Genomic DNA, 24,217 nt, shown 5'->3' on the forward strand with positions numbered 1-24,217 from the left:
ATACTAGGAAATAGTTCAGGAATTCTCCTTGGAATCTAATAGTCATTTAGTTCTCTTTAAAACAAAAATTACTATACATCCTCCCGAGGCAAAAGCCTTTGCCATGGCAGCACAATGTACATACATAGACTAGTTTACAACTTGTCCTCATAGAACAAGGATGAGAAGGACCAATGAGACCACTGAAGCTACTACCAACTTATTTAAGCACCTGTAACTACAGCTCCTAGGGCAGCCTGATTCCCACCATCTCGGACCAAGACTGTAGACAAAGTCTAAACCTACCCACCAATGATGCAAACTGGGTGTAACCTGGATGACCTTTTGACTAGTGAGTTAGAGGATAAGTGAATGAAAGCAGGGGACAGTATAGGGAAGATTACCGAGTTACGGTTGTGGCAGGATTGTGAAGGTTTAGAAAGGGGAATGCCACTTAAGTACAGAGGTCAACTGGGTAAAGACAGCAATGTCCTCAACACAATTTATACCTCTGATGAACGCCAGATAGTCCAATGTGATTTAAAATTAGGAGTTGTTTATTTGGTAAAATGAATAGTGTACTCTTAAAATATGTAAGCATCTGAATATATTGAGGCCAAAATTTTCTAAATTCCAAAAAGTAATTAAAATTTTAAATGATTATACTAATGCCTACATACCAAGAGTTAATTCCCTATGAGTACTGCTCACAGCAATGATAGAGTGATCTGGAAACAGATGTTGTGAGTACCATTCACAGACAGGGAAGTTCAAAGGAGGAAACGGCACCTACAATTGTTAGGTGCTGTCAAGTAGCTGACCTTCCATGGGGTTTTCAGAGGCTGTAAATGACAAAGCTTGCCCATCTTTATCCCTCAGAGCAGCTGGTGGATTTGAACCGCCTGCCTCAGAACTTTATGCCTCAACAGCACAGCATCTTACTATAAAGCCAACAGAGCTCTCTGATGCGTCTACAATTAGAGGCCAAGATAACACCTTTATTAGCCTTTGAATAAGTTTCTGTATTTGTGCTCTTGTTTACATGAAGGAAGTTGTATTTAGTCAAATTTACTGACGGTTAATCAACATGCCTCACTTAAAATGGTCTATAACTTTGATATTTAACATAAAATTTCCAGAACACTCACCCAGTTCCTACTAAAACCCTCAGTATAAAAGATTTGTAGTGGAAAGCTTTACTTTCACAGGATTTTTCTCATTTATATTTTTGTGTGTGTACCGGCAAATCAGATCTGACTGGTACAGGAGGAAACTGTCCCTCCTTCCCCAGCAGAGCATCTGGTGGATTCAAACCGTGCACCTCTGGGATTGCAGTGCAGCTTCCTGCCACTAGGCCACCATATTTATTTTTTAATTATTAATGGTACTATGTCCCCACCTGCTAAAGATGAAAATAGAATATGATCTGACTCCCAAAATTGAAGTATGGTTAATAAAAATAAAACCATTGTATTTACATGAAATAGCCGGGGAAATTAAAAAGAATGGCAGGTCCTAGGAGGGCAGAGAAAAACATCAGAAACAAGTTCAAATTGAAATTTTGGGAATTTTGTCCTGTGTCCCATGCATTTATTTTAAAAACGGCAATTATGTTACAAAGAGGACTTATCTGTATTTCAAGTTAACTTGGCTTTCTTTTTAGCAGGTCCTTTGTGCCCCTTGGCCTTTCTTCTTAAATTCCTCCTGTCTACGACAGGCACTTCCACTTCTATTTCCTCTGAACTGCTATCCACAGCTTTTTCTGCAGATGGTGTGAACTGATCCAGGTGCTCAGAAGATGCTTCAGACTGCTCCTCTGACTGGTTCTTCTGTCCTGCATTCTGTGAGAATGGCACATCTTCAAGTTCTACCTCTATCAAAGAACTCTGAGGAAGGGCAGGAGATGTTTCCTGGGACTCAGGGAGACCCTCCTCAGCCTGGTCTTCCAATGACGAAGTAGTGTTGGGTGATAAATTTTCAGAGATTGATTCTTCAGAAAATTCCGTTATCACAGAATTTGGAAAACCACTGTCAGATCGTTCTTCATTGGGAACAGTAGCTACATCTTCCGAACTCCCAAAATGTGCTTTCTTTCTTGCAACCAGTTTCTCTTCAGTGTTCCCTTTCTCATCAGATGGGCTGCTTTCTTCTGTCAATGGTTCTGCATCACTTAGAAGTGGAGTCTGAAAAGGAAAAGCCTGGTCAACATAGAAACTTTTGTTATCTAGTTTTTAAAAAAGTTAATTCTTACTCACTAACACACAATGCAGTGAGTCCAAGCTTCATATGAAAAGTCAAGACTCATTACTTTGAATATAACCAAGTATTTTCAAAAGATTGTGGTAGTTATGAGACATCAAGTTCTTCACCACTACAAGAATTATTTTAAACTTAACACACTTTAACTTAATGATAAAGTTTTTATTTTAGGTTCCCAAGGTTACAAGACTCCTTCAAGGACTTGCCCTTATGCCATTTTACTTACTCTGACCAGAGGCCATGTAAGGGAAATGGAAATGGGACTCTTTTATTTGAGTGAGACACTAATAACATAATACTCTGTTTCTTACAACTGTTTCTTAGCTTTAATTAGAATATTCAAAAGTAGCAAAATTACTTTTCAAGTACTCCATCAAGCTCCCCCCACCCTCATCCTGGTGTAATCTGCCTCCCCTAGCGAAACTTAAAATTACTGCACTGATCATATTCTATGTTAAGCAGTAAGTACTCAAATATTTAATATACTGTATCCATTTTTCTAACCATTTCCTCAAGCCCACAAAGTAAACATTTTGTCACCATAGATACAAATAAACAAAATTTTGCAAAGATTTTAATTTATAGAATTTCATTTTCTTAACATGTCAAATCTCATTATAATGGCTGCTTTTCTTGAAATATACATGTTAAGGAGAGAGGAATGTTCACATGCATATTTTCACACACATACACATCCCCCATCAACTTCCCAACACTGAAGTACTTTCATTATGAAAAATCAAGTTATTTCCCCCTTGCCTTATCCTGTGCAACGGCTTCAGAAGGCTTTGAAGATTCTTCTACCAATGGAGCAAGATTCAAAGAGTCCTCATTGGAGTTAAAAGACTGCAATTTTAATTCTTCATCTAATACCTCAACTGTGGAGTTGTCTTCTTCAGTTACAAGTGAGGTCTTAAGAGTATCATCCATTATCTCACCATTCACAGGTTCTAATTCAGATTCCTAGGCCATCAAGCGAAAAAATGAAATGTTATGCAGGGTGGGCCTTCCTCCAAGCCTGCCTGTCATGCACTAGGGCTCAAGATGACTTTCGTAACATCAGAGGGCACGGGTTAAGGAACTGTCCTACTCAAAGGGAGGGGAAATTTGTAAGGCAAGGTCAGCAAAAGAAAAGAATGCAGTAATACCTCAGATTCCCACTTTTCTCCCATGACATGTGCTCTATGGGGACACAGTGTATGTCTGAGACAATGGAAAAAGGGACCAGAGGCAGTCTAGATTTGGTGCCAGGAAAGCAGTACCACCAATACCATAAAAATCTGAGTTTATTGTACCTCCTCTTGCTAAGAGTTGTTCCCGGTTTCAACTAGCATCCTGTGCAGTCAACCCTAGGTCATTTTACAACCCTGCTGCTTGCAGCACATTAAAGAAATTCTATCTGATAAAACAAACCCTCCAATACCTAAAACTACTCTCCCAATGTTTATCAATTTTTATAAGAAATTTGGTTAGAATTTATTCTTTCTAGTGTCAGTATAATAATTAGAAGGAATGCATCAAGTATTCAAAAATACGTTGCACTACATTTATATAAATAAGGATCAGTGAAGCCACAGATTTTTCCAAGGCAAATAAATCAGAGACATGGAAAAAGCAATCTGCCCATATATGTGCCAGACCAGACTGTAAAGGAGAACAGATACAGAAAAAGGTTAAACAGAATTTTGGTATGGTATGGAACTTTAGTGAATAAGTAGAAACGAGGGAAAAGTCAACCATTAACTTTCCCTATTTCCGTATTTTCCCATCACCCAGTATTGCCTAACAGTGAGTCCTCCCTCCTTTTTTCCTTCCTTCCTTTCTTCTCTTTGTTTTTGCATATCACAGAGTTGACCCATAGCAACCCTATGAACAACAGATTAGCCTTGCCCTATCCTTTGCCGTCTTCACAATCTCTGCCATCATCAATCCACCTCTTTGAGGATCTTCCTCTCCTCACTGACCCTCTGCCTTTGTCCTGTCCCTAGTAATGATTAATAAACTTTGTTCTCTGTACACCTGCCTATGCTAGATATTTAATTTATGTGAACCATATAACATTTTTACCTCTGTAGCTGACTTACTCCATTCTGCATGCTTCCAAGGTTCATTCCTATTACAGAATGTATAAATTTTATTTCTATGGCTGAGTAAAGTTCACTGTATGAATGTATCATATTTCTTTCATTCATTCATTCATTCATTCATTCCTTTAACTAAAAAACAATTCACTGCTGTTGAGTTGGAACCACCTCACAGCTGACCCTCCAAAAGTGTTTCAGAGGCTGTAAACTGCACAGGAGGAGACCGTCCATCTTTCTCCGGTGAAGCAGCAAGTGGATTCAAACTGTCTGCCTGTGGATTGGCAGCATAATTCCTTCCCTACTAGGCCACCAGAGCTCCCTACATGCTTTTTAAACATTTGACAATTTCTGCTAAAATTCTAAAATAACGTGTCAGCTCAGCTCAGAAACTTTTTATGGTTCTCCATTTTCATAAGAACACAGGCATTTTAAACATTTTATCGAGTACCTTTTCTTCATCTTGTTTCTCTAGGCACGGCTGGGTGTCTGGTGTTGGCTGTGCATCTTTGTCACTGCTTTCATCCTCAAATTCAATCACATTTTCTTCTTGTTCTTCTGGGAATTCTTCTGAGCTCTCTGATGTGCGTATAGTGGACTCTAATCTACAGTAGTAACAACAGCAATAAACTTTTCTTGTATTATTGATGATGAATATAAAATTTCCAAAATATTTTATCAAAAAATACTTTCAAAGTATTGATTATTCAGTCAGTAATTTCAGACTTTCAAGCCTAGAACTAATCTCTTGATCCTTTTACAAGCTTTTTCTCTTTCCCCATCTTATTCTTCAATTAAATGAGTAATACCAGCATTTTCTCAGTCATGGAAGTTAGATACTCATCATACTTAGTATCATCCAGGTCTTCATCTGTCAAAGTGAACATTCTTCCCAGTTTACCTGAGACAATTTATATAGGTTGATAGCTCTTGCCAGGCATGTTTATTAATCATTCTCTTTTCAAAAATGTCAAGACAATCAATTAAAATGGCTCAGTTCTACCTCTGAAATATCCTCCAAACATACCTGATTCTTCAATTTCCAAAGTCATGACCTTAATTCAGGCCCCAATTCTCTCTTGACCACTGTAACTGCACCTCATCAGACTGTCTGTTCTTCAACAAGCTTTCATCTTAGTGCCTGGCAGAAGTTTTTGATGGTTCTCTCTGGCTTAAATAAAGAACAGCTTCTCTACACACATGACCTTATAGGAACAGACCCTTATTGTCTCTTACTAGATGGGACCTCAGACATCTGTAATCTTTATCATTCCTCCCTCTGAGCGCTACGCCTTTGCTCATGCTATTTCCTTAGTCTTGAACAAAGGCACATGTTGTCATTTATTTGCACTTCAATTACTTAAAATGAAATAAAAGTAAAAATTCAGTTCCTCGACTGTACTAGCCATATTTGAAGTCCTGATTACTGGTTCTCACATTGAACACTGTTATTCAGTGTTTCCAACACAAGAAGTTCTGCTGGCATGAAGATTAGAAATTGACCAAGTTTTTCTTAAGAAAGTTCTTTTAGGTGCTGCCAATCATACTTTGTGTCTTGACTACTCAACTCTGCTGCTATAACCAATATATAAATTAATTAGCATAGAGATGTTCTAATAAAGTTTTATTTACAAAAATAGGTAGCAGGTCTATGGAATATAGTTTATAAAGCCATGGATTAAGAAATCTTATCTCTTAACTTCCCTTCTGAAGTGTTGGGCCAAATTAATAAATCACTCCTCAGCATCTATAGAATTCTGTATCATCATAAATTTTAGAGCACTCTTAACTGTTAGGTGTCTGCCTTGTTTTGTTCCTCTTTGTGTCTGAATCAGCATTCAACCATTTGGTCTTATGAAAAGAAAAGAAAATTCACAGTGATCCTAGGATGATCAATTTAAAATTAATTGTTCCATCTCTAGGAAGAGTCTGACATCAAATTATTGCTCAATAAGAAAGCTGGTTATTTAACTTACTATTCCAATCACAATTTACTAGATTTAAATATTTACTTCTGTTTACCTTTAACATTATGTATTTTTTCATAAAAATAAAAATTTGCATAATTACTCATTTACATAATAAAATATGCATAACTGAAGAACTTGCTTGTGTGTGAAATCAATGATATTGTTCTGTAGTTTCCACACTCTGTTGGGCCACCCTTCATTGGAATGGGAACAAATATAGACCTCTTCCAGTCAGTTGGCCAACCAAGTGGTTGTTCTTCAGATTTCTTGGCACAACTTGGTGAGCACGCCCAGGGCAACATTTGTTTCCTGAAATATGTCAATTGGTATACCATCTATTCTTAGGGCCTTATTTTTTGCTCTTTCCTTCAAAACAGCTTGAATTTCTTCCTTCATCACCATAGGCTCTTGATCATGCTATTTCATTAAATTCTTCCGTATCTGCCAATCGTTTTTATACAATGACTCAATATATTCCTTCCATCTTCTTTTAATACCTCCTGGATCATTTAACATTCTGCCTAAAGCATACTTGACTATAGCAACTCTAGGTTTGAATTTGTTCTTCAGTTCCTTGAGCTTAAGAAATGCTGAACGAGTTCAGCCTTCTGATTTTCTGACTCTAGCTCCTCGCACATTTCATGGTACTATTTTGCTTTGTCATTCCGTGCTGTCTTTTGGAATCTTCTGTTCAGCTCCTTAGTATTTTGAATTCTTCCTTGTGCTTTGGCTTCTCTATGCTTCAGTGCAATCTTCAGAGGTTCTTCTGACATCCATTTGGGTCTTTTCTTCCTCTTCTGTCTTTGTAATGACCATTTGCACTCTTCCTGGATGATACATTTGACATCCTCCCACAACTCATCTGGTCTTCGCTCATTAGTGTTCAAGGCCTCAAACCTGTTCCTGAGATGATTCTGAAATTCAGGTGGGATGAAATCAAAGTCATATTTTGGCTCCTGTAGATTTGGTTTCATTTTCCTCAGCTTCAGCTTGAACTTGCGTATGAGTAGTTTGTGGTCTGTTCCACAATCAGCTCCTGGCCTAGTTTTCACAGCTGATACTGAGGGTCTCCAGCGGTTTTTTCCACAGATGTAATCAATCTGATTCCTATGCATACCATCAGGAGAAATCCATGTGTATAACCTGCGTTTATGTTTCTTATAAAACGTATTTGCAATGAATAAGTCATTGATTGTACAAAATTCAATCATTCTATCTCTAGTTTCATTTCTGTCACTAAGCCCATGTTTTCCAACTACTGATTCTTCTTCTCTGTTCCCAACTTTTGTGTTCCAGTCACTCATTATTATCAATGCATCTTGAATGCATGTTTGATCAATCTCCGACTGTAAAAGTTGGTAGAAATCATCTATTTCTTCTTCTTTGGCTCTGGCTGTTGGTGCGTATATCTGAATGATAGTGGTATTCACTGGACTTCCTTGTAAACGTATGGATATAATCCTGTCACTCACAATGTTGTACTTCAAGATGGATCTAGAAATTACTTCTTTAACTATGAGAGCAACCCCATTTTTCCTCACCATTTCATCTCCGGAGTAATATATCATATCATCATCTGACTCAAAATGCCCCATGCCAGTCCATCTCATCTCTCCAATGCCTAATATGTCAATATTTATGCGTTCCATTTCTTTCTTAACAATTTCTAATTTTCCTACATTCATGGTTCTCACATTCCATGTTCCAATCACTAGGGTCTGCTTACAACTGTTCCTCTTCCTTTGTATTTCTGTACTTGAAATTTCTACCAGGTTGCCCTTTCTGTTAGTCTACGTGTGTTCTGTTGTACATAGGGTTTTCAGAGGCCTGCTATTTCAGAAGCGGATGGCCAATCCTTCTTCCTAGTCTTTCAATCTGAATGTTTAGATTTAGAGGAGTACCTAACAGACAAGCAATATGTGGAGCAGCGAAAGATAAATCCCTCATAGTGGAGCGTCCCTGCCCTTAACCCAGTGCCTTGACCTACTTATTTCCCAGTTCCACTCTCCAGCAGGATACCCATTCACTTCTACCAAATCCCTTCAGAATTTATCTTCCATTGCCCAACCCATGATCTGACAGCTTGTATCTGAAGTTTCCTTGGCTTCTGTGATTCCGAACATGTCGACTGCTGAAAATTTTTATGCTGTGTCCAGTGTCTCTTTAGTTGTACTGTCTATGAAGGGTAGGTGATGTGTCCCGTAGAACTTCTGTATAGATTGTATTTTTTCTTCTTGGCCTGAGGCCCTATGGCCCTCGGGCCTGACCAATTTTTGGCTCTGCCTTGGGGCTTGTACCTGTAGGCGTGTCAGAAGCTGTGCAGAAACTACAGAACAATATCACTGATTCTACACGTAAGCAAGATTATACTGAAGATTATTCAAAAACAACTGGAATAGCACATCAGCAGAGAACTGCCAGAATTCCAAGCTGGGTTTAGAAGGAGTCGTGGTACTAGGGATATTGGAGCTGATGTTAGATGGATCTTAGCTGAAAGCAGGGAATACCAGAAGAATGTCTATCTGTGTTTTATTGATTATACATAGGCATTTGACTGCGTGGATCATAACAAACTGTGGCTGACTCTGAGAAGAAAGGGAATCCCAGAACATTTAATCATGCTAATGTGAAACCTATACTTGGACCAAGAGGCAGTCGTCAGAACAGAGCAGGGCAACACCGCATTGTTCAAAATTGGGAAGGGTGTACGCCAGGAATGTGTCCTATCTCCATACATTTTCAACCTGTATGCAGAGCAGATTATCCGAGAGGCTGGGCTCTATGAGGAGAATTGGTGGAAGATCTATTAACAATCTGCGTTATGCAGATGACACAACCCTGCTTGCTGAAACTGAGGAGTACCTCATGCACTTGCTGCAGAGGTCCAAGGACTGCAGCCTTCAGTATGGACTGAGGCTCAATGTCAAGAAGACAAAGATTCTCACCACTGGACCAATTGGCAGCATCAGGATGGATGGCAAAGAGATTGACATTGTTCACAGCTTCAGTTTGCTCAGCTCCATGGTCAACACTCTTGGCACCAGCAGCCAGGAAATAAAAAAATGTATCATGATGGGAAAGTCTGCTGTTAGGGACCTCTCTAAAGTACTCAAGAGAAACAGTGTCTCTCTGGAGACTAAGGTGTGCCTGATACAGGCCATGGTCTTTGCAATCACTTGTTATGCATCAGAGAGTTGGACAATGACTAGGGAGGATAGAAGGAGAATTGATGCCTTTGAGCTGTGGTGCTGGAGAAGAGTGTTGAATGTACCCTGGACTGCCAAGAAAACAGATTCATCCTGGAGAGGGTTAAACCGGCCTGCTCCTTGGAGGCAAGGATTCCGAGGCTTCATCTGACATATTTTGGACATGTTGTAAGGAGAAACAGGTCCTTGGAGAGGGACATCATGCTTGGTTGGGTAGAGGGACAGCACAGGAGGGGAAGACCCTCTATGAGATGGATTGATTCAGTGACTGGGGTAATCAGGATGGGTGTGTCAGAGGCAATGCAATTGGCACAGGATAGAGCAGGGTTTAGGGCTGTTGTACATAGGGTCGCTATGAGTTGCAAGCGACTCGATGGCACATAACAACAACAACTGAAGAACTCTACCTGACAATTTGACAGCAAAAATGGTAAAGCTATGAATTAAAGGGTGACTTATAAACAAGTTTCAGCACTATTAGGGTCAACATCTAGATTTATTTTAAAATTAAAATCCTGCTCTAAGATTCAAAGGAAGACAGAAAACGAAGTACCGACCCAAATGTTTGGTTGATTCAGTTATAAACTCCTGGAGGAAATGCTTGCACTATGCATGATCATCATTAATTTAAAAATGACATCCACTATCCCAGTAAAATCAATCTGTTAAAAACTAAAGCTCAGGGTTTGGAAAAGCTTAACTAAACCTTGTTGTTGTTAAGTACCATTAAGTCAAGCATGACTCACAGTGACTCTATGAACAAAAGACATGAACCCTGGTCTATAGTTATTGTCGTTTCTCCTACATTCATAGTTTCCAGAGGCATGTTGTTTAGAAGTGGATGCCACTCCTGCTTCCAAAGCCTGTCTCAATTCTGGATGCTCCAACAAACACTGTCCACCATGGAAAACCATTATGGCATTTGACACATCAGTGGCACAGCATTCAGCATCACAGCAACCCCAAATTACTTCAGTACAGCACACTGACAGACCCATGCTGTACTACTCAGAAGAAAAAATGCAGAATGCTTCACCAATCTATGTTAGTATTACTAAAAATTATAGTTACCAAAATAAAAAATTAATGATGACCTAGGGTATTTGTTAGAATATTTACCACATGACTAAGAAGAGATTAAAGAGTAAGCTTTTTCTGCTCTTTTACTAGTTACCTTCTTAGAACATTGTCAATGTATACGGATACTAATTATTAGTATAATCAATAATGTTTTTGTTGTCGTTGTTATGTACTATCAAGTTGACCTGAGACTCACAGAAGAATTCAAATACAAAAATCTACACTCAAAGTCATTTGCTACATGAACAATGTAATATCCTCTAATCATGTAAAAATAATGGTCAACAAAATAATGACAGTAGAATAAATGCAAAAACTTTTACTTGTTCGTAGAAGCTGCAGGTGAACTCTGAGGAGTCTTTTCTTCTTCACCTTGAGAACTACTAAATTCAGAATCCTGAAACCTCTTTCCAATCTTTGGCCGCTTTAGATGACCACTTCGAGTACGAGTTGAAACAGGTGTTTTACTGTGACCTAAAACAAACAGAACAAAACTGTACTCAACTGCTGATAAGTTCAAAGAATGATCTAACAAAATACACAGACATAGAAACTATTCCAATTTACATATATCTTCTCTCACTAAAGTCTGACTAAAAAAATGTCAGTGTATTTTTCTGAAGTACAAAACAGCTTTGTTAATAGTCATTCCTCACATATTTCATTTACCATGAGCTTTGCAGAGTAGCTCTGCATTTTCACATATAGTCTTTCTCAGCAATACTGAGAAATAATTAAGGTAGATGTAATCTGTCCCTACTTCTCTGCACATGATGGAAAGAGAGGAACAACAGCTTACTAAGTGTCTAAACAGCAAAATCAGTGGTAGTGGTGGCACTGGAACCAGATCTTGTTTTTAGGTCTCAAAGTCGTCACTTTTCTTGGATGCACATATACACCCACATATACATCCCTAATTCTAAGTGCCTCAAACACTGATAGATCAGGTGAATTTCTTACCTTCAGAAGTACTTGCAAAGACATCTTTTACTGAATCAATCTAAAATAAGAGATACAGATTAACATCCAAAGATTTTAAACCATTTTTTCCCTATGGATCTAATTCACTCACAGCTTTAGAAAGAAATGTCTAAAACATTTTTCAACTAGCATTTCTGTACTCCTTATTAGATCACTTTTTTTAAAGTAACTTTACTTACACTACAAAAAAGTTCTACTACTACCACAGTATATTATAAGCTTAAGAAGTTATGAAGCCGTCCAATGTGTCAACAGTGATTGCTAACATTCTATTCTCAGCAATCCTGCTTTCTCAGTCCACACATTTTCATTGTATAATTTTACCACTGTATAATTACCACTATTACCATTTACATAATTTTACCACTTTTATATTAGCTGGTATTCTAAAAATACAAATTAAACTCCCCAATTTCTTTCCTGACTTCCAAAGTTCTACTTTAGTGGGCTATTTTATCAGTGAATGTTCCACCAATTTTACAACAAATTTGTTTCAATTAGAACTATTCCCCTATTGCTATTCTCTATCTTGGTTAAAGGTAAATAGCATTTCATTCATTCTAGTCAGAAACTTGAGAAGTAGTAGTAACTTATCACTCATCCAGTCTATCTCTCTCAAACTCTCTTTGTCTCACACACAAAACACACTCTCTCTCCCCCTCCCTCCCTTTCTCTCTCCATATAAAATTGATTCCAACTCAAACCTCCCCTATGGAACAGAATAGGACTGCCCCATAGTGTTCCCAAAGCTGTAAATATTTGCAGAAGCAGAGTTACTACATCTTAATCATGTAGAGATGCTCACTTGGGTTTGAAATACTGATCTTCTGGTTAGCAGCCAAGTGGCTTTAACCACTACCCCAACACTAAGCCTGCCAATTTTAACTACAATGAATCTTTAAAAACTGACTCTTCCTTTGCTATTAACACTACATTCTCTCTAATCTCTTCGTATTTAATGACAGTGCCATTTCTAAATCACAAATTATGCATCTCTTTTGCTTCTTTGGTAGACAGGCTTTAATAGTTTATATTGAACCTCATACAGGTTCCCAAATTTTCTTCCACGCCTGCGCTTTTTGACGTATTTACTTGGAATACTGTTAACAACTCCTCTTATATTTCAAAAGCCAAGTTGGTTATTGCTTCATCTATTCCAGTTCTGAAGTAGAATTACTCATACTCTGCAATATGCTCTATAGTCTCTGATGGGTGTAAATGGATAACATGATCAGCTGCTGACCAAAGGTCAGAGATTCGAGTCTCCTCATATATGCCTCAGAAAAAAAAGGTCTGGCCTCTACCAAAAATTCAGTCACTGAAAGCCTCAAAGGACAGAATTCTGCTCTTATACATGAGGCTGTCTGAGAAGAAATAGGTAACTGTATTCCTCTATTTCCAAAAACAGATCACATCCTTCTCACATGTATTTAAGAATCAGATCTCACCTTTGCATGACCAGAGTGTGCTAGAGTTGTCTACATTATTAAATAAATGCAAGTAACTGATCCACTCATTTACACATACCAGAATGGTTGAGATCTTAACAACACTGGGAGGCACACAGATGTGAAAGATGTCTTTGTAAAGCACACATGAATAAAGAAAAGTAAAAATCCTATCTTTAAGAAGCCTGTAGCTCAGCTGAAAAAAGGCTATGACAGAAGCAAAAGAAGATAACAGAATGTACAAATAGTTTCATAAAAGATAAATGCAAAGTTTTATGTATAAAGAATAGGAAAAACCAAAATACTACTACAACCTAAAAAGATACCTTATATGGTTGAACAAATAAAACTACTTTCCTATGGTGGTTAAATCTACCCAAAGGCACTTTGGAAGAAAAGCTTGGTTATCTACTTGTGAAAAATCAGTATTATTAAAAATCCCTGAGAGCACACCTACATGGCTATGTTAGATACCGTTAAGTAGATTCTTAGCGATCCTATGAACAACAGACCTGAACCCTGTCCCATCCTATGCCTTCATTATCTCTGGCACTCTTGAGCCCACTGCTACAGTCACCATGTCAATCCATCTCATTAAGGGTCTCCTTCACCGACCCTCCAACTTTCCTAGCATGATGTCCCTCTCCAAGGATTAGCCTCTCCTAGCAACATGCCCCAAAGTATGTGAAATGAAGCTTTGACATCCTTGCCTCTGGCTGTACTTTTCCCAAGACAGATCTGTTTGTTCTTTTGGCAGTTCATGGGATAGTCTGCACTCTTCTCTAATATTATGACTCAAAGCCATCAATTCTCCTGTCATTCTTTTTCATTGTCCAGCTCTCAGAATCCCAGCAAGTGATTCAAAAGATTATGACCTGACCTGAATTAGGAGTACCTTAATCCTCAAACTGACATCACTGCCCCTCAGTAATTTGGAGAGATCCCTGGCAGTGGACTTGTCTAATGCAGTAAGTCTCCTGATCTCCTGACTGCTGGTATCACAGGTGCTGACTGTAGATCTGAGTAAGATGAAACTGTTGACAATTTTAATTTTTTCTCCACCTGTCATGATGCTGCTTACTGATGCAGTGGTGAGTCTTTCTGTTCTCTTGATGTTGAGACACAATCCATATTGAAGGCTGTAGTCTTTGATCTTCTGCAACAAGTGTTTCAAGCCTTCCTCATTTCCAGCAAGCAAAGCTGTGGTATATGCATAATACAGGTTGTTGATAAGTATTTCTCCTATCCTGATGCCACATTCTTCTTGTAGAGTCCAGCTTCTCAAACGGTATGTTCATCATAGAGACTGAGTAGGATTAGAAAAAGGATAGAACTATGATGTCTATCTTTCCTGATTTTAAACAAGGTAATGTTCCCTTGCTCCATCTGTTCTGACAACAGCTTCTTTTTCTAAGTATAGGTTTCATATGAGCATAATTAAGTGTTGTAGGATTTCCACTCTTCTCAATGTTAGCCATTATTTGTTATGATCCAAAAAGTCAAAATGCTTTTGCATTGTCTGTAGATTCAAGAGAGCACAGCTAATACATGGAGACAAACAAACAAACAAAAAAAGTCCTAAGTTAGAATGACTTGTTTACAATTGCTTTATTTTTTTAATATAAGCGTGAGACAAAGAATCAAAATTGGATTTTTGTTCTTGTTTTTAACATCTTAAGCCGTGAGTTGCTCTTTCTAAAATAGGTAAATAGAGTCTTCCTACACAGACCACCCATACCTGGCAACGTAACTTCAGGAAAGGAGTGAGCAAGATGAAGTCATGTGTATTCAGGAATGTTGTTTTTTTGCATTAACTGTTATAGAGATGTCTACAACTCAAAGTGACCAATGAACCAGAGAGCAAGACCTTAGTTTATCCTGGGCCATCCTCATTGTGGTGTTAGCCTAAAAGTTGAAGGTTTTTGGGTTTGTTTTTGTTTTGGTTTTTTTTTAAGCCACTACAGTTAGCCACTCTGGTCTCCAGGTACCTCAACTGCAGACGCATGGTCTTGCAAATCAGCATCAGCTGTGGGACTAGATAAGAGAAAGAGTGCTTCCCACATTAGGCGACTAGACTTGTGGCTAGCAAGCTTGTGGCAGCAAGACCCTGTTGATTTGCAAGACCATGTGTATTCAGTTCAGGTAGCTGGAGAACAGAGGCAGCTAACTGATGGCTTTTAAAAAAGCCACCTTTTAGGCAAACATCACACTCAAACTCTGCCATCCTCCAATCCATTCTTGAAGTCACTGTGTCAACCCAACTCATTGAGAGTCTTCCTCTTCTTTCACTGACTCTCTACCTTTCCCAGAATGATGTCTTTTTCCAAAGATTGGTCCCTTCTGACAACTTACCTGAAGCATGTGAGAGGAAGTTTCACAATTCTTGCCTCTACGGAGCACCCTGGTTGAACTTACAAAAAAAATGGGTTTGTATGTTCTTTTGGCAATCCACGGGGTAGTCAATGCTCTTTACCAATACCACAATTCAAAGGCATAATTTCTTCTTGTTGCTACTGTCATTTTTGTGTACCTTTGAGTTGAAACTGATCCACTGCGAACCTCCCACCAGGTTTTCAGAGGCAGTTATCACTGGAGGATACTGTCCATCCTTCTTCCATGGAGCAGCTGATGAATTTGAACCAGGTGCTTTTGTGTTGGAAGTGCAACTCCTTACTACTAAGCAACCAGAGTGTTTCCTATTTTGACATGTGTATGAAACAATGAAAATATCATGACTTAAGTCAGGCATATGTTAGTCTCTAAATTGACAGATTGTTCTATTTCACTTTAAAGAAGCCCCTAAGAGCAGATTTGCCCAATGCAACACATCTTTTGATGTCTTGATTGCTGCTACAATGTGTGCTGTGGATGCAAGTAACATTAAACCACTAACAACTACAATTTTTCCTTCCTTTTATTATGATGTTGACTACTGATCCAGTGGTGAAGATTTCTGTGTTCTTGATGTTGAGAATTAGTCCATAATGAAAGCTGTAGTCTTTGATGTTTCACAGTTAGTGTTTCAAGTCTTCTTTACTTTCAGCAAGCAATGGTGTATCTAGATAACTCAGGTTGTTGATGAGTCTTCCTCCAATTCTTGTGCCACATTCTCCATCATACAGTGCAGTTCTGAGAAATAGTTGTTCAGCATATTTAATGGAAAGGATAGTGAAAGAATGCAACCCTGATGTACACCTTTGCTGATTTTAAACCATGCACTGTTACCTAGTTCTGCCCAGACGACAACTGCTTCATGTCTATGTGCAGGTTTCACATGAGCCAATTAAGTGTTCTAGAATTACCACTCTCAATTTATTTATAATTAAATGCCTTCTGGTCAATATAACATTATCTTTTGGGTATGCTTTGCTTATCTGTCACCACTTGTCTGACAGCCTGGTGTATTCTGATGGTTTGCAAACTGCTAGACGCTACAACACCAGTATTTAAAATAGCAGCAGGGTCATCCATGGTGGATCTTGGTTTCAGAGGAGCTTTTAGATCTAAACCGACTAAGGAGAACTGGTCACTCACTTCTAAAATAATAGGCCCTCAACTATTTTCCAAAAAGCAATGGAACATTCAATGACGGCATGGTCATAATTAAGCAAGCTCCACACATGCATATTCACTGAAGTTCCAGGACTAGAAGACTCTAGACTGTGGAGCATTTTTTGACATCTCCTGGCTTGCTTAGAACATTTATGCAGAAAAAAAATGTGGTATATCCCTGTAAACAACAGAAGTGTCAGAGTAGAACCTCTCCCAGACAATGCCTGATGTGCAAGCTTGTATCTTTCAGATGAGTGACTGAAAGCATAGGTAGATAACAGCCTCTGAATTTTGTGGGCTAGACTAGAAAATTCATGAGCCCAGAAAAGCAATTTTTCTTTAAAAGCTTGGAAAATTTCCAAATACTCAACTCTCATGTTAATTGAGAAAAGAATGAAATATAAATAATTCTTCAAAGAAACTGACTCTGTAATGTCTATGCGGTATCACACACATAGGCAATACATGGATTTTGTACATGGATTCAGATATCTATGTATAAAACACATATGACCAAAATAAATGCCACCACAACAAAATTCCAAGTAAAAATTCTATAATTCCATCAACATATATAAAATATTATCAGCCCACTGCTATTAAATCAGTTCCAACTTATAGAGACCTTCCATAGATTTCTGAGGCTGTAAAAACCTCAAGAAGAAACTGCCCATCTTTCTTCCACAGAGTGAGTGATGGGTTCAAAGTGCCAGTCCATAGGTTAGCAGCCTGACATTGCACCACTATGCCACCAAATTTTAGAAAAGGACCTAGTAAACAGTCTCTCAAAACAATTCACTGCTCACAACTGTTGAGCTGGAAGTGACTCACCGCTCACTCTCCAGCAGGTTTTCAGAGGCTGTGAATTCCATGGGAGGACACTGTCCACTTTTCCTCTATAATGTACTGTAATGAGACCTACTTTTCTACTAGCCAGGATGTTTACTATCACATTCTAGGGGAGCTCTAGGGGCCTAGTGATAAGATGTGCTACAATCCCACAGACATGTGGTTTGAATCTGCCAGCTGCTCCGAGGGAGGATGGGCAGTCTCCTAATCAGTGATTTAATGCTTCTGAAAACCTACTGGAGGGTCAGATATGAGTTGGTTCCAACTCAACTGCATACAGCAATATCAACTGTTACACTGGATGGCTTAGTGGTGCAGAATCATACTGCCAACTCAAAAGTATGTGGTTCATAGGGAGCTCTGGCGGCCTAGTGGCAAGACGCTGCACTGCAATCCCAGAGGTATGCAGTTCAAATCCACCAGATGCTCTGTTGGAGAAGGAGGGGCAATCTCCTCCTGTACCAGTCAGATATGATTTGACAGTACACATAAAAATAATACAATTTAAAAAAAGTATGTGGTTCAAATCAACCAGTTTCTCTGTGACACAAAAATGGGTAATCTCTTCCTTTGTGACTTACTGCTTCTGAAAATCCACCATAGGACCAGCTATGAGTTGATTCTGACTCAACGGCAACACAACTGTTACATCCTACAAAAAGCTAGTATATAGCCCTAAACTTTCTACAATTTTATAAAACAATTATTAATTCCACTTCTAGGAATTTCTATGTGCTATTACATACTTACATAGCACAAAGGTTCATGTATTAATGCAATCATTGTTAAGATTCATACAAATATAAAAGTTATGTAAATATCTTGTATCAAGGATATGAACAAATGATGGTATTTACATATAATAGAATGGCATGCTTCTACCTACCAACTGTATTAAAGAGTAAATAGCATGAAAAAAATACTCATTAGAATAATAAAGAAAAGCAATGAGCAACAGTATAAAAAGTGACTGTAACTTGATTTGTGCCACTACTAGAACCTCTACTCGGAATATTATTGCTTGTTAATTTTTGACTCATGTACTTTTAACTTGTTAGTTAAATTTGTGTCTTCTAGGTTGCAACACCTCCATGATACATCTTCAAGGATATGAACATGTACGGCTAAGCACAATTAATAACAGTGCATCTAAATTCCAAAATCAATCTCCATAACAGTCTATGTGTTTCCTACTGCCAAAGGGGCCCTTTAGAGTAGTGAGAGAAGATCTTCACCCTGAAACCCACAGCGTCCCTTTTCAGCAGGAAGTAGCTAAGAGAATACGCCATCCCCTTTTCCTTATGAATCAGGGTGAAGTCTCTCTCAGGGAGGAGTGATAGGGAATGGCAAAGGACACACTGACAAAGGAGATTAATCAGAACTGGCTTTGACAAGCAATATGGCAATTGGACAATTAAAATAGACATTCGGGGGGGGAAGAAGAACGAACTGGGGAGGGGGGTAGAGAAAACAGTGCAACAATGAATGAATGAGAACCCAAAATCTCTGTAAATGTTCATTAAAACATAAAATTTAATAATAATAATAATAATAATAAAATTTAAAAAAATAGCAAATGATGGGCAAAAAAAAGTGACTGTAATGTGTGCAGATATATACTTTAACATATATAATATTTGCTGCTGATGGTCAAGGACTGCAGCCTTCAATATGGATTGAGGCTCAATGTCAAGAAGACAAAGATTAGTTGTACTGCTTTAAATTATCACATTATCTTACATATGTTTTCCTCCAAAGTCAACAATTAATCAACTGTATCAAGACAATTAATTCAACAGAAATAATATACGCTTGCTGGATAAACTATGCCATTTAAAAATGTAAGTTGAATCTATTTTTAAAGACATAAATAAACACCCAAATTTTAAAAAACGGGAGAAAAGAAACATGTAAAAACTATTTTCTACGACAAATATACAATGTACTTACAGTTAGTTGCCTCTCACTAGGCTGATTATCTCCAGTTTCTGCTTCACATTCTGGAATAGATGTAAGACCAAATTCTTCCGACACAGGTCGTTTAGATTCGTTCTGAGAAACTGCTGAAAGGAGCAACATTTTAAAAAGGAGAAGCATTTTAAAAATTGAAACACAAAGACTTATTTGGTTTTTGTTTTAACACTTTCTATACTAATGTTCTTAAAAGTCTTGAAATACAACCCCAAGAGAAAGGTACTGAAAATTTATGTATGGAATGTTCTCTTCCCCAAGATCATGCAGTGGAATCTTACATCCATAAAGAGCCTTCGATAGTTATCTGTATTTGGTTAATTTAGGGATAGATAAATGAGATTAGACATTATCTTTGATCCCCTGATACTTATTTTTACTATTTTAATAATCCATACCTATTTCTTCCCCACTAATTCCTACCAGACCGTTAAATTCAAACAAGCTATTCTAGGTCCCTTAGTTTTAGTGACTCAAACACTAATACATAGTAAACTTAAAACATCATGCATGAAGGCTTGTTAAGAGAAATCAGGTTACACATAACCAATGCTCTATCTACACTCTTAAGATACAATCATTATTAGGCACTGCTGTATAAACTGAACTTGTACTGAAACGGAAAGCCCTCATACCTGTAACATTAAGCACTTCTCTCTGTAACGCTCTGGTAACTGGTATTCTCTGGTACCAATGTCCAACTCCTTCAATTTCCCAGAGGAGTTCATGATCTCCTGGATACTTTTCAAAGTACTGTTTGCAAGCTAAAAAACAAAGGCCTAGCATAAACTTGATATTAAAATAACACTAAGACAATTCAAAAGCATAATTAAGTGTCCCGCCATTCCTATTCTTCTCAATGTTATCCACAATGTGTTGCTGTTGAGGTGTACCATCAAGTCAGAACGACACATAGCTGGCTCATAGCTGACTCCCAGTGGGTTTATGGAGGCAGTTCATCACATGGAAGGAGACTGGCCATCTTTCTCCCTCAGAGCATCTGGCAGATTCAAACTGTTTGCTCTCGGGACTGCAGTGCAGCTTCTTGCCACTAGGTCACGAGAGCGCCCTCCAGAATGTGTTATGATCCACACAGTCAAATACCTTTGCAAAAATATGGCATAACCATATAATTCAGCCATAAAAATATATAAAGTACCAATTCATTCTACAAGATGAACCTTGAAAATGTCATGCCACATTTGATATAAAAGACCACATATTATATGATTCTATTTATTTGAAACTGTCCAGAATAGGCTCTGGTGACCTAGTAAAAGGGAGTTTCGCTGTCAGTCCAAAGACATGTGGTTCGGATCCACCAGCTGGTCTGTGGAAAAATGGGCAATCTCCTTCCATGCAATTTACAGTTCTGAAAGCTCTGAAAAAGTCTATTAGTAGTTGGTTATTACTTGATGACACCCAACAACAGCAACATAAATACAGAAAGTAGGGCAGTGGTTACTAGGGGCTAGAGCGATGGAAGTGAATGCTAATGAATAGTGTTTCCTTCCAGGGTGATGAAAATCCTTTGGAATTGGATGGGGATCTAAAAACCACTGAATTGTACAGTCTAAAAAGGTGAATTCTATCTCAATTTTACAAATCAGTACAGTACATCCAGAAAGCTAGCTATTTCAAATAAGAACATATTTGTAAAATTAAGCCTTAGAGAGCCAAGCACCTCAAATGTATTTGATAGTAAAATATGCACATTTATAGTTTTAAAAGAAGTCAGTTAGAAGTGACACTGAGAAAAGACGTAACATTTTTTTTAACTTGGTCCAATTACCTGTGTACATGAGTGAGGACAGTGGATACCGCAAGCCCAGTGCTTCTTCTGTAAAGGAATCAACAAAGTCCTCTACCATGTGAAGCCCAAAATCTTTGCCTCGAAATTTTTTTCTCACAAACATTGTATCAAGAACTGGAAGCTGGTAGCTTTGGGTAAGAAATGAGGAACACACACTTCCTGCAGTCATCAGAACAAAAGACCAAACAATTGTTTACATTAAAAGGAGATTATATGGTGAACAAAAGTTAAGTCTTTTTAAAAGTTGCTAATTTTTTTACCATATAAATGATTTCTAAAATTCAAGTTCTCTAGGCAGAGGGCTCACTTCTCTTTTGTGATTTATCTCAAACACACATCATTCTCTCTAGTTCTGAACAACTTTCTAACCCATCAACTACCATGAAGTATCTAATTCCAGCCCTGACATTCAAACATTCTCCTTTGCCCTTTACTTATCATCCAATTCTCATTTTTCTTTTCTTAATAATTGCAAAGAAACAAATTCCTTTTCAAATCGTAAAGGATTACAAATTATAACTAATTAGAAATATGTGTGTCCTAGAAATAGTTGTATCAGTAATTTTTGCTATAAATGTATTTCTAAATGGATTTTGCAAACTTATGGTTAAGCAAATTAAACATATATGACACTGTCTAAATTACACCTTTATCATACAGCTGTATTGACTGCTATTTTTAAAACCTGCTGTTTATTTGAGGTTCTGACCATCTGAAGAGCTTTGTTAGCTCCTTAAAGTCTATGGATAGTTTCAAAATTGAAGCACGACAACAGAGATTCTCACTTTTTATTAACTTTACTATTAATCCACAGTTATCATTCAATGTTCTACCCTTTCTCTTAAGTAAAATAAAACAACTATTCTCAAATTATTCCTCTGATTTGGGTTAATGTACTTCAAAGGATAAACAAATATCAGTTAATGTGCAATTTAACTTTTAGAAATTATACCATCTGAAAAGTGGATCTATATAGACATTTTTCCCTTTTAGTTCAATCAAGTATTCTATATTAATATTAAATTTAAGAACATTAATAACTTTTTCCAATACTCTCCAAGGTTACTAATTTCAGAATAAGCAATGTTAATGTACATGCTACATACTTAAAACTTAATTAAAAGCTAAAACTGAAGTCAAATTCTTGCTGACATGCAATCAGAACACTTCAAAGAGCCTAATTTTCTTTTGAGTCTAACAAGGTATTCCTTTAACAAACTTACATAACTATTATCAGCTTTTATGTCTTGAAGTCAAGATTGTCTCACAAGGTAACTGTTAGTGGTGATTTCTAAATTAAAAAGCGGAATACTTTAGTAGTATTTAGTTCTACAAGTAGTTATAAAGGACAAAGCCATCAGAGCTCATTCTAGGTAATATTTAAACCTTATTCCTTAAATTAAAAATATCTCTAAAGTTTACTTTACACCAAACAATCTCTCTCAGTGATGTTGAGTTAGAACTGACTCACAGCTGAACCGCAAGTGAGTTTTTGAGAGGCTGTAAATCTCAGGAAAGGAAACTGCACTTCCTTCTCCAGCAGAGCAGCCAGCTAGTGGATCTGAACTGCCAGAGAAGCACCACCTTAGGTTAGCTGTGCACTCTCTGTCAGGAAAAGTGACACAGTGACTGCAGCAATGGGCTTGTATGTGTTAGAGACTGTGAAGATGGCTCAGGATACGACGGGGTTCAGATCTATTTTTCACAGGGCTGCTATGAGTCAGACTTGACTTGATGGCACCTAACAATAACAACATGGACATGACCACAAGAGCTCCCTAAACCAAACAGTACTTTAAATTAATTCATAGAGAACATTCGCCTTACTATAACTAAAGAAAGAGAAGGCACAGAGAGGCATAGAAAGATTAATGAAAATCAGTTACAGAAAGGAAGTAGGAAGTGTGTGATATCATTATAGGTATTAAAATTAATGTTATAAGAAAAACTGTGTATAAGCAGTAAAATAATTTGCTTTGTAAATGTTTACTCAAATCACAATATAAATAAATTATTAAAGAGAAAAGATACTTAGAGGATTTTAAAAAAAAAAAAGAATGTCCGCCATCATGCATGGTGCTCTTTTAAAGAACTATCTGTATGCTGTATGATGAAAGGGTGTTCAGTATCATGAGCCATTCTCTCTCACATCTCTATGTCTCATTGCTGAAACTGATTCCTATATGATCTTCCATCAGGCTTCTGAGGCAGTAAATAATGCCCCCTCCCGCAGTATCTTAAAGGCAATATTATACATCTAGCTTTCATTGTTATTACGGAGTAATCAATCTTGATCCCTAATATACACCTTTCATTCATTAGAGGCATACAGTCTCTTCTTCATACTAGAGGCAGTGCAATTTCACAGTAATGTGCCTTCATAAGGGTTAAGTATAAGCCACTGTGAGGGATTCCTGAAGGTTTTATTAATCTAGAAATGTATGTTCGAGTTCTGAGAAATTTTCTTGAGTCGTCTCCTTAATTCTCTCGTTTCCTTTTTTGGAACATCTATTATTCCCCAGGTTCCTCTCATTTTATTTCTTTCTTTTTCACCATTTAGGGTTTTTTTGATTCTTGTTTTTTTCTTCTGGTCAATTTACTCAACATTATCTTCTTTCTACTGATTAACTTCAGCTTTTACCTGTTAATTTCTAAGAGCTCTATGATCCTTCTTTTAATAGATTTTGCTCTCCCTTGATAGATGATTTGCTCATAATTTTGCTTCCTATGTCTCTTCCAAATGCTTTCTTATTGTATTGAATGCCATTATTCAAATCAGTGAATCATGGCTACTCACTCATCATTAAAAAAAAAAGAGATGCTTTAAAAACATGTTTAGAACCTCCATCTGCATTGCTGGAAACCCAATGGAAAGTTGTTAGGGGTTTTTTTTTCCTTTTTCTTAATCAATTTTTACTGAATCTAGGTAACTATGAATTAAAGTATTTGTAACTTCTCAGGCACTACTTCTGCAAAAGAGAACTTATACAAAATTTTGAACACTTGTAAAGTATAACACTATATATAT

At 37.5% G+C, this 24,217-nt stretch overlaps 1 protein-coding gene across 1 annotated transcript in view; it reads right to left on the minus strand.

The window, feature by feature from the left end:
• Positions 1 to 1,616: 1,616 nt before the first annotated feature.
• Positions 1,617 to 24,217, minus strand: part of FAM169A (family with sequence similarity 169, member A) — a 34,316-nt gene continuing 11,715 nt past the window's right edge. Inside the window, exons 5-12 of the mRNA XM_006901431.1 lie at positions 21,169 to 21,348; positions 20,012 to 20,140; positions 19,356 to 19,468; positions 11,536 to 11,575; positions 10,899 to 11,049; positions 4,771 to 4,924; positions 2,998 to 3,201; positions 1,617 to 2,162 (exon numbers count right to left, since the gene is read on the minus strand). Coding sequence (XP_006901493.1) covers positions 1,617 to 2,162; positions 2,998 to 3,201; positions 4,771 to 4,924; positions 10,899 to 11,049; positions 11,536 to 11,575; positions 19,356 to 19,468; positions 20,012 to 20,140; positions 21,169 to 21,348 — 1,517 coding nt within the window. The remainder of the gene's footprint in view (positions 2,163 to 2,997; positions 3,202 to 4,770; positions 4,925 to 10,898; positions 11,050 to 11,535; positions 11,576 to 19,355; positions 19,469 to 20,011; positions 20,141 to 21,168; positions 21,349 to 24,217) is intronic.

This window comes from Elephantulus edwardii, unplaced genomic scaffold (assembly GCF_000299155.1).
Source record: "Elephantulus edwardii isolate Elephantulus edwardi_28Jun2011 unplaced genomic scaffold, EleEdw1.0 scaffold00326, whole genome shotgun sequence".
Classification (NCBI taxonomy): domain Eukaryota; kingdom Metazoa; phylum Chordata; class Mammalia; order Macroscelidea; family Macroscelididae; genus Elephantulus; species Elephantulus edwardii.